At 47.5% G+C, this 18,937-nt stretch overlaps 5 protein-coding genes across 5 annotated transcripts; 1 reads left to right on the top strand and 4 right to left on the bottom strand.

Annotated features, from left to right (window-relative positions):
* Positions 1 to 1,235: 1,235 nt before the first annotated feature.
* PG986_012238 (uncharacterized protein) lies at positions 1,236 to 1,649 on the bottom strand (the record flags this gene model as incomplete). Its single annotated transcript, XM_066848460.1, has 1 exon — positions 1,236 to 1,649. The coding sequence occupies one exon, from the start codon at positions 1,647 to 1,649 to the stop codon at positions 1,236 to 1,238; it is 414 nt and encodes a 137-aa protein (XP_066695156.1).
* A 1,759-nt stretch (positions 1,650 to 3,408) lies between these two features.
* PG986_012237 (glycoside hydrolase) lies at positions 3,409 to 6,676 on the bottom strand (the record flags this gene model as incomplete). Its single annotated transcript, XM_066848459.1, has 6 exons — positions 3,409 to 3,567; positions 3,688 to 3,917; positions 3,974 to 4,115; positions 4,210 to 5,591; positions 5,636 to 6,328; positions 6,493 to 6,676. 6 exons carry the CDS (start codon positions 6,674 to 6,676, stop codon positions 3,409 to 3,411), a joined length of 2,790 nt encoding a protein of 929 aa, XP_066695155.1.
* A 504-nt stretch (positions 6,677 to 7,180) lies between these two features.
* On the bottom strand, positions 7,181 to 9,205 carry PG986_012236 (oligopeptide transporter protein; the record flags this gene model as incomplete). The annotated part of the gene is made up of 5 exons (XM_066848458.1): positions 7,181 to 7,674; positions 7,743 to 8,163; positions 8,241 to 8,592; positions 8,669 to 8,740; positions 8,802 to 9,205. The coding sequence occupies 5 exons, from the start codon at positions 9,203 to 9,205 to the stop codon at positions 7,181 to 7,183; spliced, it is 1,743 nt and encodes a 580-aa protein (XP_066695154.1).
* A 1,015-nt stretch (positions 9,206 to 10,220) lies between these two features.
* On the top strand, positions 10,221 to 10,748 carry PG986_012235 (uncharacterized protein; the record flags this gene model as incomplete). Its single annotated transcript, XM_066848457.1, has 1 exon — positions 10,221 to 10,748. One exon carries the CDS (start codon positions 10,221 to 10,223, stop codon positions 10,746 to 10,748), a length of 528 nt encoding a protein of 175 aa, XP_066695153.1.
* Positions 10,749 to 12,190: 1,442 nt separating this feature from the next.
* Positions 12,191 to 13,099, bottom strand: PG986_012234 (uncharacterized protein; the record flags this gene model as incomplete). The annotated part of the gene is made up of 1 exon (XM_066848456.1): positions 12,191 to 13,099. The coding sequence occupies one exon, from the start codon at positions 13,097 to 13,099 to the stop codon at positions 12,191 to 12,193; it is 909 nt and encodes a 302-aa protein (XP_066695152.1).
* Between the last annotated feature and the right edge of the window lie 5,838 nt (positions 13,100 to 18,937).

Below are 18,937 nucleotides of genomic sequence, written 5' to 3'. Positions count from 1 at the left end.
GTTACGAAAGGGTGCTTGTCGCGTCTCACATGGCAAAAAATCCCAGGACCACGAATTTGCCCCGTTGCTTGAATGATGCGGGATTGTGGATTCCATGCTCCGCAAGATGCAAAAGAGCGCAGTGCCAAGAAAGCACTAGGCAACTCCCTAGGCGCATACCTGCGAGCAATGGAGCAGAGACCCCGGATTATGCATGTATGCAATGCGCGATACCCGTCCGCCCGTCCTCTTACTTTTCACACACCACACGTCAAGACCTGTCAAGACCTGTCATGCCAAATCCCCATCTCATCTTTGCATGCGCTTTTGGGTTTCCCGCCAGTCTCCAAGTCCATTCCATCGAGTCATCTGGTGCCTGCCAACGCAAATCATCTGACAACAAGAGAAATGGTCGCATCATCCAAGGCGAAGGCTCGGTTCTAGGCTGTTTAGCAACTGGAGCCACTTGTGGAAGCCGGCATTAGCAGCTGGACTTTGCTGCTTCGGGGCCTGCTCAGCACTGCACTTTCTGCACAACCAACGCCAAGGTTTCGGTGACCCCCGAACGGAATATCAATTGAGCAATTTCAGTTACCTAATAATGACTCCAATGACAAAGGACTTTTCTCGCCAGTTTCTAGTCATATCAGACCTCGATCTCGTTGAACCGCCAGCCAATCATGAAGAGCTCCCACGACGTTCCATGCCGGCCTTGCAATCTGGATGACTCCTCAAATGCTTCTTCAGGTAATCTCTCCTAGCCAGACGTTTGTCGCAAACGGGGCAATTTGTATGCATTGGAGGAATGCCGTTGTCTTTGGCCCATTTCCGGTGGTGTGTCCAGTAGTGCTTCGTCATCTCTTTTTCGTACGGAGCACAGTAACTGCACGATGCCAGAGCCCTACACCAGAGAGGCCTGTCGTGGAGCTTCTTGTGTCTGCTGTGCACTCATGAGGTAAGGCTCGTGATAATTCGTGGAGCGTGTTTTGCTTACTTATGGTTTCTGCCTCGCTTGTGCCAATCCTTGCAACAAAATCGATAGCCAGGCCTGACAACGCCTGGAGACAAGTCAATCAAGGAATACAGACAACTTCCGGACTAGGAAACCACGTACCGTAACAGTCCTTGTCCGAAGAAGGGTCATACACGTCACCATTTTGGGATATGTTCGATATTGCCATAGGCGATGCCACATCCAAAGAGGCCTGGCCATCATTGCAATGGTCAGGGCTTAATCCGGATGTTGGACTCCCTGACTATGCCGAGGAGCTGGCATGGCCGTATGGCATGTTTGGGATGTAAGGTGTGGTCGGCATGAGCACGCTCGCAGCAGCAGCAGCAGTAGCCATGTCAAGTTCCGACACGTCTGTGAAATGGAGGGTTTCAGGAATATCCAAGCTGTCCTCGGATGCGCTGGTGTTGAGGGATACAGGATACCCAAAGGACTGTTCGAGTAACTGCGTCAGAGGTTCCTCTGTCCAGAAGTCTCGCCCTACGACAGTAGGATGACACCAATCGGTATACATGGAGGGGGCGACGTTGCCTGTGTCCCTCATCAGTACGATGCTTTCGCCCTCAAGCCAGACCAAGGAAGAGTGCTGCTTACCATTCTCAGGCACGTAGTCCCACACTCTATCATTTATGAAGTCGGTCATAGTGTTGCTGGCCATGACTGAGTAAACCAGCGAAGGTGATTGGGCCCCAGGGGCGCACCTGTCATCCATGCCCTGGGAAGGATCCATTGGGGCATGACTTGAGGATGAGTGGAACTACTGTGGGAGGCCGTTCACTCTGATATTTATATCCAGCATGACTGCGGTGTCCCTTATCTTTCCCGAGAACTTGTGCTACTCCAACATATTCGATGTTTATCTGTCCGATCCTCTCTGCAGTCAACCTAGCCTCGAATCGATGTCCTGGCTTTCACCGGTATCGTCAGGCCCGGCCACATCGGGCTGATGAGCCCCCGAAGGTTCTCGCACAGAAACACGAAACTGTCCAATAGGGTTCGACACCAATGTAATCGTCGAGCTTCGACGCTTGCATATTCCGACTTTGATTGGACGGTTTTGCAGAAAGTGGTAGGCCTCTTGCATCCACCCCGCAACCACGCAGTGCAGCTCGACGTTATGGAAGGCCTTTTCTGCGGTCGCGGATGGTGGGCCTCAATTCGCAATCGCGCAAGGCGTTCTCACAAGGCGTTCTGTTGGTATTCGGTTTTCTTTCCGTGCTGGTTGATGCCCGATGAAAGTGTTGATCAGTGATACTTAACATTTACCGTCGCCCAGTTGCCAGCCAGCATCAGCAAATCTCTGTTTATAGCAGCAACACATCAAACGGCTGACCAGCAGTCCCATCTCACAGAACTATCTGCCTTGAAGTCCTTATACTGTTCTCAGAGAAGGCAGCATGTCCAACGACAGCACCGCCCGTTTGTGAAACCCATATTGTCCCTAGTCCAAAGCACATGAGCTCATCGAGTGTTCAGAAGAACTAGTCCCTTGGGCGCCTCGCGTTCAGCATAAATTCTATGAGCCCATCATCCTTTTTGAAGCGCTGAACTTTGCGACCAGGAATACTGCTGAGTTCGCATCACACGCCGAATCACTCGACGCTCGTGATCCAAGGCAGTTCTTCCACGCTTTTGTGTACAAGTTGGCACATCTGTGCGACTACGTCAAGGGTGGCACCACAGTGACCTCTTTCATGATCCTCCAGGATGATCATGATGCTGCCACCGTCACGTACAAGTTCGCCGTCAACCAACAAAAGCCGGAACAGCTTGACAAGACTCGGCAGTATGTCGTGAACCTTTTGATGAAGGTTGATCGACTGCTTAATGCACCCTGTGGGCGTCTGCCGCTACGTGCGAAGATACACCAGGATGTCTTGATATTCAACAGGCCCCGAATCAAGTCCAATTTTAGGCAGCTGCAGGCGCAAGTGCAGGATTGCCGTACCATATGCAAGAACAGCATGTCTGAGGACGGTAGGCGATTGACTTCCTGTATAAGCTAGGCTCGGTACCTGGAATACCTAACCCGATGTGATGCAGACATGACAATCTCCGCCGGGCTCGCAGAGGTTGAGTCTTCAATGCGGGTTGATCTTGGGGATCGCGAGATGGCAGACTCCACGTGTAATGCTGCCTCTATCCTATTTGAATTGGCTCCGTAGTGCTGATCACGTTAGGAAATAGTTGCCGCAGAGGCCCAAGCTGTCATCGACGAACTTGAGCAGTTCCAAATGTCCACAGCAGGAGAACTGATTGCCAAGAGGGCTCAAGAAGGCAGAAACTTGCCAGGTTACCGAAGCAATGAGTGGGATCTCCAGCATACAATAAGCCGGCTGGTAGCGTATACTGTCTCTGTTCGGTTCTTGATCCAGGCACGGAAGATGTGGCCATGCCTCTTCAAGAACTTCAAGGTGTCATACGTGCCCTCCAGCCAGCTGTACCCGAGGGTCTTCAGGAACAAAAGCGGGACGGCCAACGGCATCATAGGGCGCATGGCGAGCAAGCCCCAGATCATCAAGGCATTCAGAGCTTCCGTGAAGGATCTGCAAGGGTTCGGTCTCGACGCCCGTATCCTAGAACAGTACCAGAACCCCAAGTTTCGCCCCATCGTGCACTCGGAAATCCTCCTCCTAAACTGGCTGCAGACCTCGGGTGGCATACACCCCGGGAGATTCTTCAAAGAGTGGATGTACATTGGCGCCAGCAAGCCTACTTGTCGACTCTGCCATTACTATGTCGAGGAGCATCCCTCTGCAGTCAAAGTCCGACCCACTCATGGCAATATCTACACCAACTGGCGGGTACCGGATGTGTTGGTCGTCGATGGACCGGAGGCTGTTGCCGCAAGGGACACCATGGTCGAAAGAATGCTGGACAGGATCCGTGATGACGCATTTGCTATGGTAAAGCAGAAAGCTCCATCCTCGTACAAACAGCAAGTTCTTTCCTTATTCTTATTCCGCCCTCACATTCACTAACGGTTCGTCCTAGTCACGATTCCAACACTTTTTCGGCTGGATTGACCGTCATGGATACCACAACCGTAGATGATAGCAGCGTTGTCGAAGACTTCGATGATATCACATCGCGCATTGGCGATATGGGCTTGGTGGACTAGGGACTGCAATATGTTTGGTACGAGCAGACTGTAACTAACCTTCAAAACCTAGGATTGGGCTCAGATGCCAAGTTGTTCAATACGTGATTTTGAATACCCATGCCCACTTGTCCGCCTCCCACATCTCCTGGGTGATGTTCAATCGTACCCCACTCTCTCCCAAGCTTTCCACGTTCACGATCTGACCCGCCATTTGGCCACCAACAATGGTAACTTTGTCCGTCTCAATCCATGGAATCGGAGTGTCCCGGATTTCCACAGAACCATCAGTCGTCTGGTTCAGCACACTGAGGTAGAACGCATCCATGGTCATGGTGAACCGCACGTCCGTATTCGCCGCCGCATCCACGTACTGCGGGGTGACGCCCCAATACGTCGTATTGAAGACCGCCTCGGCATGGTCCTTGATCCACGCGCCCGCCTCCCGCAGATTCCTCTTCTCGACCTCGACGATCTCGCCCGTCTCGGTGGGCCCGATATCGAGCAGGAAGTTGCCGTTCTTGCTGACGATGTCCAGCAGCGTAGTCACGATGGTGCTCGCGTTCATGTACGCCGCGTCGGGCGTCGCCCGGTTGTACCCGTACGAGAACGGGTCCATGCCCGCGCTGCTCTCCCACTTGCGCCGCTGCGCCGCCGAGTAGGACGCGTACTCGGGCGTGTCGAAGTCGCCGGGGAGCCCGCACCGCGCGTTCATCGAGACCTGCCTACCCGCCGCGGCCGCGTGGTTGTACCAGCGCGCCGCGAACTCGGCGGTCGCGTTCGGGCCGCCGATGTCGCACCACATGATCTCGACCTCGTAGCGCGGGTCGGTGCCGAGGGTGTTCATTTCGGGCACGATGAGGTCCGCGACGAAGTTACCCTTACTGCCGACACCGTCGCCGAGGGGCACGTAGCCTGTGTAGGACAGGGAGGCGTTCGTAAAGGGGTTCGTTGCATTGCCGCCGGGCCAGCTGCCGAATCCCAGGGGCTCGTAGTCCGGGTGGAACCACTCAGGCAAGCTGAAGTAGGCGGCCGGATGCAAGTGCGGCTGGTACTCGCGAGCAGCCGCGAAGAGCTCGGCCAGGATATCGCGGTGCGGCGTCAGCGCGACCGACGTGCGGCCGCTGATGTTCGCGGGCACGTCGAAGATGGCGTAGCCGTCGTGGTGCTTGGACGTCTGGACGAAGTACTGCGCGCCGCTGTCGGCGAAGAGGTCGACCCAGTCGCGCGAGGAGAAGTGTTCGGCCGTGAAGTTGACGATGAAGTCGTCGTAGACGACGTCGGGCCCGTACGTGTCCAGGTGGTGCTGCCGGAAGTTGTCCTTGCCGGCGTCGCTTAGGTACCACCAGTACCATTCGGCGTACGACTCTTGGGGGCCGACGTCGCCCCAGCCGGGGACGGCGAAGACGCCCCAGTGGATGAAGATGCCGAATTTGCCGTTGTTGAACCATTCCGGGGGGCTTCGTGGCCGTAGACGGAGTCGTATGTTGGCTCGTAGTCCTCGATGCCAAAGGTCCCATCGACTGTATGTGTGGCGATCTGACGACCATCCTCGGCTTGTAGCACGATGGTCGCGGGACCCTTCGACCCTTCCGCTACGCCGCCGTTGTTGACCACACCAACCTCCACGATTACCTGGTCACCCGGTCGCAGTCGCTTGAGTACCACAGGGCTCACCGTCTTCAGGCCCGGAGAGTCGACAGAGACGGTTACCGTCTGGTTGGAGAGAAGCCAAGTGGCGCCAACGTTGTTGACAATGACCTCAACGATCTGGGTCTTATCCGTACCCTCGATCCACTTCTGCGTCGTGCGCGCGTACTGCACTTCGAGCTGCGGCAGTCCGTCCTCCAGTGCTGCCTCGGTCACTGGCAACAAGGAGATGGCGAAGATATGCAGCTTTGTTTCGATCTCCCCACCTCCGACCCCGCTGCCCGCGCCCTTGGGTATGGGCAGCGTCAGCGACGTCAGTTCCTTTGTCGGGTCGAGCCAATTGGTCGTCTGGAAGATGTTCGACCTGTTGTAGTCGACCGACTGGTTGGCGAAATGGTAGGGCATGACCAGGTCGCCCCCGAAAGGGTACGGCCAGCTCCACCAGGAGGGCACCAGGACCTGGGCCGGCGTCAGGCTGCCGTCTTCGTATGTCGCGTTGATAGAGCCTTCGGCGAGCCCGTCTTCGGCTGCGGCGAGCATGGAGACACGCAGATAGCGGCCTTTGGGCACGTCAATGGTCTGGCCCTCTGAGATGACGTTGTCATTACCAGATGGTCGATACTGGGGGAAGGTGAAGTTGAAGCCATCATACACCAAAATCCCCCTGGCATAAACTCGGCCGGATAGCACCCTTCGCGTACATTAGCACATCCCCGCGCGCTTCTGACAATGGTCGGTAGAGTCTACTCACGACCTGCGCCATCAAAGTTGGCATCGCCTCCAGACTTACCAAATCCGCGGTTGTTGAATAGGTGGCCAACGTCAATTGGTATAGTCCTTGATACTTCATTTGTGTTGTTCCGGTGCTGGGGCTGTATGACGAGCTGAGCTGCTACGCTCGATAGACTCGCCAAGAACACGGCGCTCAACAACATCTTGATAGCCCTATTGAACTCACGTAGGATTAGCGCGACATCACTATATCACTATTTCGAGAGTAAGACCACTGGTATCATCTGTCGGTCATGCATGCGTCCTTAAGTACACCATCTATCTGCAAACTATGAGATCTAAGCAAGTCGGGCTACATCCGCACCCCAGGTTACCCCTCTCAGTCTTTCGGGGAGCCAAGTACAGAATTCAGTGCAGTCATTACTATTGCGGGACTGATCCCGGCCTTCTGGACCGATTCGGTAGATAAGACCCCGGACGGGTCTCCACGCGGGGTCGAGACTATTCGTCGATCGTGGCCCATGACGAAGTAACGTCGACAGGGCCCGCTTGTTGATAAGCTCCCCACTGCGTCTGACGATGTGTTTGCAACTACGAATCCTTCGGTCGATATCCAAAAGAACAGAAACACAGCCATCGCGGTCTTAGAGAGACATCTTCGCAGAGCATTCCAAGTAGCCCCCGACCATTCTATGCCCCTTAGTAGCTTAGACGGGACTGTCGCAGGTGAAGCTTGTAGCAATTCCGCTAGAAAATGCACCCATAAGCTGGATAATCGCAGCATAGCATCCCAAGCCACATATGACCAGACCGCCGAGGAAATATACCAAATGGGCAAGGTTGATGATCGGCCGCTTCATGAAGCCCCGCGCAAGCCGACGGGCCCCGGCATCCATGTAATTGACGGCTCCCGTGGCCGGGTCGAACCTCTCCGTCTCTTCCAGCATCGCATCCCTGCGGACGCGGAAGCCCAAAGCCGCCAGGGCCGGCAGGATGTAGGTGAAGCCCACAGCGAAGATGGCGCCGATAAGACCCGAGACCAGGGGGAACTGCGGGATAGCCCCCGCGAGAATGAAGCCCAAGACCCAGTACGCCGGCGAGAGGAGCGCCCACCATACCCTACCGCGCGGTGTGTGCATCGGTGGGAAATGCAGCAACTTCTCAAACACTTCGATGTAGACGATCTTTACCCCGATGTTGCCTACATTAATCCATCAGACGGGAAGATGCTTGAAAAGGGGCATGGAAGAAACAATAAGGTGGACATACCAAACAGACCGCAGGCGATGAGACCCATGATGAGATTCATCACGTTCAACGCAGTCTGCCACTTGTAGTCCGACACCCCTTGCACGGCCGGAGCGTAGGTGTACTGGCCGTGGTAGTGATACACCACCATGCCGAACACGATATAGGTAACGTAGATGAGGATCTGGGCGCAGAGGATGCTCTTCCAAAAGTCCATGGGATGGCGCATCTCGGCCAGGAAGAAGACGAAGAGGGCCGCGCCGCCGTAGCAGAGCAGCGCCTGGTTGACGCCGTTGACGACCGCCACGAAGCCCGTGCCCCCGTCGCGAATCCGTCGGGCGGCGTGCCGGCAAATGTCATGATCGGGCCGGGCTCCCACTCGGGTCCAAAGGTGGCCATGACGGCGCTGTAGTTGGGGCCATAGTTGGCAGCCAGTCCCATGCTACGGGGGAATCAGGGGTTAACATACAACATGTACAAGAAAGCCCGATATTTCAAGAACGTGCTTTGGACTCACACTATAAACACGACCAAAATGTTTATGAATACCGCGAGATTGGCCAGCCAGCTGTACCTCTGCAGAGTGCGGACCTGGCCGATGACGAAGCCCGCTACCGTGAAGATGACCAGGCAAGCAATGAAACAGATGCCCGGATACGAGCCGTCGGGGCCATACGCCATTTGTGCGATGCCTTGGCCGTTCAACAAGATGACGAATCCAAGGACCGCGATCAGCTGAATGGCCTGCGTGATGTTGACGAAGTGCTTCATGCCGGGACCGAAGACGCGGTGGAATATATCGGCATAGTTGCGCATTGGATAGCGGTCCGAGTCCAGCTGTATAAACAGCCTCCAAAGGATCAGACCGGAGCTGTGTAGTAGCGTTTGGTTAGCTTGTACTACAAAGGTGTCTATGAAAGGAAGAGTCGATAGCTGTCGCTACTTACTATCCCGAAAGGACGCCAAACACGGTGTACAGCGCAAATCCCGGGCCATATCCGAGTTGAGAGAATGACCAACTATAGGCTGTCAGATCGGCCCCGCTGATAATGGGACAACTGGCTCGTGCAGTGTACTCACGGTGTTTGGGATGGGCCCAGGATGTCTGTAGCGATGAGATAGAACGCGCTCCCCCAGCCCGCCGTCCTAACGGCACGGCTGGCATTCTTCCACTCCGCCTCTACGGCCCCATGGTCGCCATGGGCTGTCCCGGCAGCGCCGCCATGGCTACCACCCGAGCCTCTAGCGAGCCGGTCGCGCACGAGGCCTCTCCAGGTAAACGGGCCCTTGCTGGCGCGATACTTCTCGTCGGCCACTTTCTCCTCGGTGCGCGTGATGGAAGCGTAGTGTAGATATTCTTCCAACGTGACGTCCGTGGTACGGACGGGCGTCTCCGCATGCGAGAAGGCAACAATATCCTTTGGATCGGCACGCTGGTCGCCGCCATCCAGCGCTAGGGCGGTTGTAGGAGCAGAAAATGCCATTCTAATCATGGCATGTAGAAGAAAACCATGACAGGTCTGTAGGTGATAGAGTAGAACATCATCGGACTTCCGATTAATCAAAAGAAAGTCGAAAGCAAACTGAATATATATATATATATTCTCAGGAAGCAACGCAAGCAGACCCGATGACATTATTGTCTCTCTTGGGAAGTACGAATCCGTTTCAGCGCTGGGTAGGACTGCAGATGCAGTGATCGTATCTGATGCAATATCCGTGCCAAAAGCACATGTGTTGCAACCCTCGGGGCCAATGATGGATCCTTATTAATAGTGTGGCGAATAATCGTGTTTCCTATTGGTCTGACCCAGCAAGCAGTGACACAGCTTTTACAGATCTCTAGCATCTAGACCGCAAGCCATGTCTCTCGTTTTGGTTGCATTCTGGCAATCGTCGATCATGTATAGTTCGTATGAAGCAAGAGTTTCGTACACAAGCTAACGCGATTATCCTGGATATAACGTCTGGGTTACATCAAGTCCTTGGGCAGCAGTGAAAATATGATTCGTTTCAGCCCCCTTTTTCCAGGATCCCGCTTCATTCCGTGCCCAGAGAAGAGAAGAAAGTCGAATGCGTTCGTAAAATACACAGTGTATACCTTGCTAGACACTACGACCCTGCATGCTCCCGAATTACTCCATCCAACCTACAATCATTATATCGTCCTACGAACGCAGCCTCTGCGCATCCAAGCCTGTATTCCCCGCCCCTTCGATTAACCAAGCCTTTGCTGCCAGTGTTGCAGCCGCGCTTTCGACCTTGAGAGGCCAGTGAGAGCGTCTTCTACTGTTGCGCCGGCTCCTGGCAGAACTGCTGAGTACAGGCGCCCCCCTTGGGCGCACAGATACCACAGCTGGCGTTGCAGCAGTACTGGCCCTTGCCGCAGGTATTCTTGCCGCACTTATCGCGTTGCACAACCGGCGGCTCCTGGCAGACCTGCTGCGTGCAAACGCCCCCTGTCGGCGCGCAGATGCCGCAGCTGGAATTGCAGCAAAAATGGCCTTTGCCGCAGGTGTTCTTCCCACACTTTCCGCCTCCCGCGACCGGCACGCACGCCGGCTTACCGCTCTGCATCTGACACACGGTGCCGGTGCGGCAGAGGACCGTGGCGCACGTCAGCTCGGGCTCCGAGGGCGGGGGGACGCAGACGGGCTTGCCGTCGACCATGTCGCACTTGTACTCGCACCGGATGTTGGCGCACGTGATGTCGCCGCGGCCGGCGAGGTCGCCGTTGCCGTTGCCGTTGCCGTTGCCGTTGGTGAGGATGGGGTTCGCGACGGCGCCGAGGGCGGCGGTGAGGAAGAGGAGGGTCTTCATGATGGGAGCCATTGGGGACGGTTTGTGCTGGATGGGTGTGTCTGTCTCGGGAGTCTTGGTGGAAATTGTGGCCTGAGCTGGGAAGATTGGCTGCTAGTAAAGAATGAGGAAGGAGGCTCGATGATGTTCAATACCTCTTTCCACGTCCAGAATCGGGGGTCCGCTGGACTGTTATATACTTCGGTGGATTCGACTTTTGATACTTGATCGAGGAAACCGTGTCAATGATGTTGCCGCCTTTTCTTACACTGAACCCCCCGTATCCGATACTTCTCAAGCAGTTTCTCCCCGTACCCGATAACGCCCAGCCTGAGGGCCAAGAAGTGGCTGGTGAGGCCAGGGAGTGAAAAGCAACAAATAAGAATGTCGGTCCTGCGGTGTGTTCAAGGCGTGGCGTCAAGGGCTGTTCAGCTCGAGCGGGTGAAATTATTTCAGCTGACCCAAAAGAAAAAGGAGGCCGTTACTGTTTATTGGGATCGAGCAGAGGCCGGTTCATATCCCTTCCGTTCGGAGTAACAACATGCGCATTCCAGGCCGACGATTACGCTGCTAGTCTGGTTACGATCCCTAGACCATGGCACCGGGTCGTCTTGTTTTTACACCACATGCCGTGTCGAACGGTTTAGGGCCTTAGCATTACCGGCTTTGATGTCATGATGCGCCTCATCACGAGCTAAAATCTTATTGTCATTGAAATATACTTTTCCGGCAAAAAGTCAAGACTATTGAAGCAAATTAATGTACGGGTCGTCCGAGAATCGAAATGCAATAAAATCATGCATGGTGGCTGTCGTTCATTCTGCGCATGTCTGACCTTTGCCCGGCCTTTTCCTGGGGAGGAATTGCAAAGCGACACGGAAAGAAAGCGGGAAAAAAGGATAACGACTGTCTCACCGGACTTCAGCCCTAGTGACTTACGTCAGTCTCACCTCAGAATGGCCTCGGGACCTACAAGTCGCTTCGTGCCGGCAAACCAGAAGCCATTTTGTTAATTCTTGTATAGTTCGTGGTGCTTTGCAGCATGTTCTGCATAATCAAGTGAAGTCTGTTGGAATCCCTATTTTTAGCAACAGTACTGTTTACCATCGCCTGTTAGGGGATTAGCCATCATTATCTCACTCGTTCAGTGTAAGACCGGATCAGAAAGCCGGTATCTAGTATTTATTTGTTGATACGAGGCTGTTGAAATCAAATTTTCAAGCCCAGGGCCTATATGACCAGAGATAGTTGGCATATCATGCCGACCTTGCTCGTTAAGAACATAATCATGCCGATCTTGAAGGGATTCTGGTCCCCCGACGAGCAAACTAGGGCTTGTCCAGCCTTTGCCAGATATTTGCACCTATTTCCTTTGATGTATCTTGTCATTCCATCGAACTGCTAGAAACCCATTGGGTTGCCTTTCTCACAGCCAGCCAATCGAAAGCCAAGATTATGGGTTTTGTACCCGTCACATTACGCGTTGGTCTACACCAGGGTCAGGAGCACGCACAGACAGGTATGGTCAGGTTCTATTAAGCCAAGAGTGGAATTAGTAAAGGCGTATAATTCATGTTGTATGAGAGCCGTCCAAATTTTGACCGAATCGAACATATGATTGTGTACCGCCATACAGTCTGCACCCTGTTTGATCCTAATCAAAAGAAGTCTCACGTGGCCGATTTGCCCCTTATCTTCTCCGCAATGGCCACGATAGATTTCTTCCCTCTCCCGTTCATACGCAATGCCCAGAGCCTGAGTGCAGTAATGACTACCATGAGGGCCCATCGCTTCCCGAACAAGACCGCAACCGTATCGTCAGCGAACTCTAGTGAAAGGGGATGGTTGATCTTAGATCCGAGCTTGGCCCACGTGATCATAGCCAGGGGTCCACCGTCTGCACTTTCCGACATATCTTCTGCTGCAGTAGTAGAAGGGCCGGTGCTGCTTTCCCCTAAATCCTCTGAGTTGAGACTGGGGGATAGCAGCTTGAACCCGTCCTTGTCAATCCCGTCCAGAGTTCCCTTTTTGAACTGCCTCCACTCGAACCGCCTGCGTTCCATCTTGTCGCCTTGTCCGGCCTCTATGGTGAATAGGTAGCTGATACCGCCTTCATCGTTGGTCTTCGTCGTCATCAGCTCGGACACCATATCTCTAGCTCCCGGCACGGCCTCGACGGGCGGCAGGAGGATGCTGCTCTTGAGGTCGAAGGCATAGACCCGTGCCGCCCACTGCGACTCGTCACAAGCTCCCGCCAGGATCGGATCCTTATGGCCCAGCCCGTTGTGTAGGATGAGGCCCGGTCGGGAGCCCAGAGGTGTGCTTCCGCTGTAGCCTGTGTGCACCCCGAAGACGAACAACCGGTCTTCCTTCTTGTCGCCGCAGAGGTGGGCGTACTTGAGACCGCTAAGGTTCATTTGGCTGTAGAAGTTCATGACGCGGGGGAACGGGCGGTACGGGGTACAAGTTGAAGTCGGCTCGTTCGAACCTTCGTCGTTTCCGCCCGCCAACGACAGATGTTCGGGGGATTCACCATCTCCACTCTCTTTTCGCAGGTTATCGTTTGTTTCAACCCCCATGTTGCTCATCCTGTTTTTGACAGCAAACTGGCAGTAATGGGGAAGTATGAGATGACACGTGATATCTCTACCACACGATGAGCCTTCTGGCAAGCGGAGAAGCTAATAAGGAATAGGGCTATACGAGGGAGCTTCAAGTTCGTGTATGATTCAAAGATGTTGAACGTTGCGGATGGTTCTCTTGATCAAGGAAAAAAATTTAATACCTGAGCATGATCTCCCTTCACATCTCAGCTTGTAAAACAGAAAGCCTAACGCACAATGGAAGCATCTCAATACAGATCCAATATTAACATCATACGGGATTTTAGCAAAGTGCGTTACGAAGGCAATCAACATCATAGCTATTCCGGGAAAATTTACGGCTTTAGCGGGTGTTCGGACCGCAAAGCAGAATGCTTGAGACACCCCTCTTTGCTCTGATGGAGTATTATTGCCATGATAACAGTAATGGTCCAATTGTGATAAGTGGACGGCTTCTCGACTAAGACGTCGGTGAAGTTCCGATGCCTGTCAACCGTGCCGTCGCTTGGATAAAGTAAGGAAAAGGTATACCGGTACGTTTGACCCCGGGCCCAGGCAATATTCGGTCTTCATTAAGTGCGAGGCGGGACGATGGGTTTTTTCTTTTGGGGATATTACCAAGGCACGTATTGAGCGATGCTTGGTGCCGCATTTCGGAGAACAATTTTGGACGGAACCCTCTGCTCGGGCCGCAATGCTGCATGAGATCATCCAACAGCTGGTCATTTTTCGTTAGCCGAACGCAACCTGAGTTGACACTATGTAACACTGTAGATGCAGTTGGTTCTTGCGCAATTTGGTTATCGGATTCGACGGTGAAGGCCGTGAGGCTTGGTGTCTGATACATCACAAGACGCGAAAGACCATGACCCGCAGTGACATTCGAGGATACAGGTTAAGCTGGATCCTAATTCTGTGCTCAATCTAATCCAGGGGTAAACCATACTAAGGCTTCCAGATTCGAAGTATCAGCCAATGTGGGAAGTCAAAGATGTAAGCCGGCCACCCCTGCTACGGGCCACCCCTGCTACGGGCCACCCCTGCTACGGGCCACCCTTTTATTTTACTAACCCTTGCGATCACCACCCTTAAATATGTATATAAGTTAGCTATTTTCTATCGTAGAATTAATTAAAATATATTATTCTTTTCTTTTTCCTCTTTTTTTTTTATTTATAATAATAGTTAACGAGAAAAAGTTATAGGTTACGATTTAAACTATTTTAAATAATTAATTAATTAGATTCGCCGCGAAACTATATAGTATTTCGCGGACCACGATTTCCGCGCGGATATAAGGCCGTCCGATAATCCGAGAAAAAAATAAGTCTTTTTAGGCCCTCTTTATAATCGAGGAGGCTCGGATTATATTTTAAACTTTTATATAATATACTCTCGGCGTTTTATTTTTTTATTATATTTTCCGGATTTTCGCTTAACGTATATTTAAGGCCGCCGGTAATAATACCGTGCTTAAAAAGAATTAGGTAAAGAAATTTTATAACGTGGTTTACTACTACGCGACGCATATTACTTAGCGACGCATTTTTTCCACTTCTCGACCTTTTTATATAAATTAATTTAATTATAACGCTTAAAATTAATTAAAACTACTCGCTATCCGATTTCTCGCTTAATTTTATATTTTTTTATATATTCGCGTATTATAACTTATTTCGCCGTAAATACTATAGCGCTTTTCACCGGTCGCCCTCCGTTTTAATAAACCCCTATTTTTATTTTTATCGGGCGCTAAACGTTTTTTTTTTACCTTTTCGTTTTATAACTGCTAAAATTCCTTAATAATAAAAAGCTTTTTTAAATTAAACTCGCGACTTTTTAGCTCTCCGGCGCTTAAAAAGTATTAAATTAACTCCTTTAATATATATATTTTATCGCGTATAAGGGTTATTTTATAGGCTATTTTAATTATACCCTTCGTTATTTAGTTTACCGTATTTAAAATCGGCGTCGGAGAACTTCTTTAATAAGTAAACACCCTCTTTTTAATATAAGTAGAATGCTTAGTTATTTATTAAGGGTTAAACGGCGTTTAAAGGTTATAGGTACTAGCCGTCCCTAGACGGGATAGGTTAAATATAGGCGTCCGGAGACGCATATTTAACTTATTAATTACCTCGTTAAGGTTATAAGGTATTAAATTAAATACGTTAAATCTAAATTTAATGTTAACTTCTATAAAAACAGTAAAATACGCGGCTTTAAAAGTAATAAAAAACTCGAGCTTAGTAATATAGTTTATAAAAGCTTTAATAAATAACTCGATTTTTTTCGAATAAACACGCTTTAAAAGCGAATAAAGTATTATATCGAAAAGTTAAAATAAATGCGATAAATAGGAGATATATTAATAATAATAATATCGTTATTTTAATAATATATTTCGAATTCGGCCGAAATATAACTCTCGTAGCCGTTAAAAATTAAGAGGCGGTAACGATTTTTCGTTTATAATCTAATATATTTATCGAAATACTTAATTTAGTTTAAGCTTATTTCGTTATTAATCCAGTTATTAAAAATCGGTTTAATTACTTAATCGCCCGGTAAATCGGTTTCGCGGGACTAGTTCGCGAAATAATATTAGTTTTAAACGATTAAAAACGGCGGAATATATTAACCCTACGAATTAATATATTTAATCACCGTTACCTATTCTCGATTACTAAGCTAAACCGATTTCGTTTTTTTACGCCGCTTAACGCGTATTACGACGAATATTAACCCGATTATGTTTATTATAAAACCGATCTCGTCGAAATTCTAAATATTTTCGTCGATAATCTCGTATTTCGCCTTTATATTCGCGATTAGCGTAAACTAAGTAAAAATAACTTTAAAATCCTCGTAAAAAACCCTTTAATAATCGTATTAACGATTTATTTTAATTTTTAAGTCCGGGTTACGGTTAATAAAACACTTAACTTAGTGCTTACCGACGCGATCGCCGCCGCGCGACGCGGTAAAAAGATTAGCTATATTTTTTATACTAGCGAAATCGGGAGGCATCCTTTAAATATTTAAATTAATTATATATTTACGAAGTACCTCTTTTTTAATTAAATTTATTTTACGTCGTTTCGGTCGGATTTCGCGTTTTAAAATTCGGCTATAAATTCGATAACGTAAAATTAATTTAGGTATATTATAAGCTTTTACTACTACTTTTTAACTTATTTAATTCGGTTTGTTTCGTGTCGCTTAAATTATTAAAACTATCCGATCTTTTTAAAATTAATTAAGCATTAACGTGGTTTACTACTACGCGACGTATATTACTTAGCGACGCACCTTAATTTAATTCTAATATAATTAAACTTTAACGCGTAATACTTTTATAACTATAATATTTAATTAATCCTAAAAAGATTAAATAGTTTTAATAATTTAAGCGACACGAAACGAACCGAATTAAATAAGCTAAAAAGCAGTAGTAAAAACTTATAATATACCCGAATTAATTTTACGTTATCGAATTTACGGCCGAACTTTAAAACGTGAAATTTAACCGAAACGACGTAAAATAAATTTAATTAAAAAGGAGGTACTTCGTAAATATATAATTAATCTAAATATTTAAAGGATACCTCCCGATTTCGCTAGTATAAAAAATATAGCTAATCTTTTACCGCGTCGCGCGGCGGCGACTGCGTCGGTAAATATTAAGTTAAGCGCTTTATTAATCGTAACCCGGACTTAAAAATTAAAATAAATCGTCGATACGATTATTAAAAAGCTTTTTACGAAGATTTTAAAGTTATTTCTGCTTAGTTTATATTAATCGCGAATATAAAAGCAAAATACGGGATTATTAACGAAAACATTTAAAATTTCGACGAAACCGGCTTTATAATAAGTATAATCGGGTTAATACTTATCGTAATACGCGCCGAGCGGCGTAAAAAAACGAAATTGGTCTAGTTTAATAATTAAAAATAAATAACGGCGATTAAATATATTAATTCGCAGGGTTAATATATTCCGCCGTTTTTAATCGTTTAAAGCTAATATTATTTTACGAACTAGTCCCGCGAAACCGATTTATCGGGCGACTAAATAATTAAACCGATTTTTAATAGCTAAACTAATAACGAAATAGGCTTAAACTGGATTAAACATTTCGATAAACATACTAAATCGTAAACGAAAAATCGCTACCGCCTCTTAATTTTTAACGGCTACGAAAGCTATATTTCGGCCGAATTCGAGGTATATTGCCAAGATAACGATATTATTATTATTAATATGCCTCCCTATTTATCGTACTTACTTTAATTTTTTAATATAGTATTTTATTCGCTTTTAAAGTATGTTTATTCGAAAAAAATCGAGCTATTTATTAAGGTTTTTATAAATTATATTATTAAGCTCGAGTTCTTTATCGCCTTTAAAGCCGCGCATTTTACTATTTTTATAAAAACTAATATTAAATTTAAATTCAGCGTATCTAATTTAATACCTTATAACCTTAACGAAGTAATTAATAAGCTAAATATACGTCTCCGAACGTTTATACTTAACCTATCTTATCTAAGGACGGCTAGTACCTACGACCTTTAAACGCTGTTTAACCCTTAATAAATAATTAAGTACTTTACTTATATTAAAAAGAGGGTGTTTATTTATTAAAAAAGCTCTCCGACGCCGATTTTAAATACGATAAACTAAATAGCGAAAAGTATAATTAAAATAGTTTATAAAATAACCCTTATACGCGATAAAATATATATATTAAAAGAGGCTAATTTAATATTTTTTAAGCGCCGAAGAGTTAAAAAGTCGCGAATTTAGTTTAAAAAAGCTTTTACTACTAAAGAATTTTAATAGCTATAAAATAAAAAGGTAAAAAAAAGCGTTTAGCGCCCTATAAAAATAAAAATAAGGGTTCGTTAAAATAGAAAACGACCGGTAAAAAGCGCTATAATATCTACGGCGAAATAAGTTATAATACGCGAATATATAAAAAAAATATAAAATTAAGCGAGGAATCGAATAGCGAGTAGTTTTAATTAATTTCAAGCGTTATAATTAAATTAATTTATATAAAAAAGTTAAAAAGTAAAAAAAGTGCGTCGCTAAGTAATATACGTCACGTAGTAGTAAACCACGTTATAATTATAAAGGTATTACGCGTTAAAGTTTAATTATATTAAAATTAAATTAAGGTGCGTCGTTAAATAATATACGTCGCGTAGTGATAAACCACGTTAAGCGTTATTTATTAATTAATTCTACTTTTTTAAAATCGATAGATTTTAAACGAGTTATAATAATTTTCGAGGAAAATATACGAAAGTTTTTTAATAGACTTAATTATAACTTTATTCGTAATACTTTTATCGAGTATATTTATAACGTTAATAAAATAAGTAATTAAATTAACCTCGGTAATAATTAAATAATAATCGGTCCTACCGATTTAAAATAAATTATCGTTAAAGACTTTATTAATCGCGAATAAGTGTTAATTATTAAGTACGTTAATATAAATAATCGAGCCCTCTCGCCGTTAATTATATTTAAATGGTTATTAATTTAATAATAATAATTCTTAACGGTAAAGGAAGACCTAGCGGCGGAAATTAAGGATTAATTTTTCGCGGCGTTACCGAAAAGGTAAATAAGTAATAAGCTAGCGCTTATATAGTTTAAAAAAATCTTTATTCTTTAAACTACGCCGGCGTAAGGGGATTAATAAAGGCTTTTTATATTAAATAATTATTCTAGCCACGTTATTATAGAGTTTATATTAAAGTGCTTAAATAATAAAATTTAGCTCCTTTTCTTTTTTAT

Source organism: Apiospora aurea (genome assembly GCF_038362705.1).
Source record: "Apiospora aurea strain CBS 24483 chromosome Unknown utg000008l_segment0_segment0, whole genome shotgun sequence".
Taxonomy (NCBI): Eukaryota; Fungi; Ascomycota; class Sordariomycetes; order Amphisphaeriales; family Apiosporaceae; genus Apiospora; species Apiospora aurea.
Note: the sequence above shows the minus strand (reverse complement) of the source record. Positions and strands in the feature narration are given on the sequence as shown.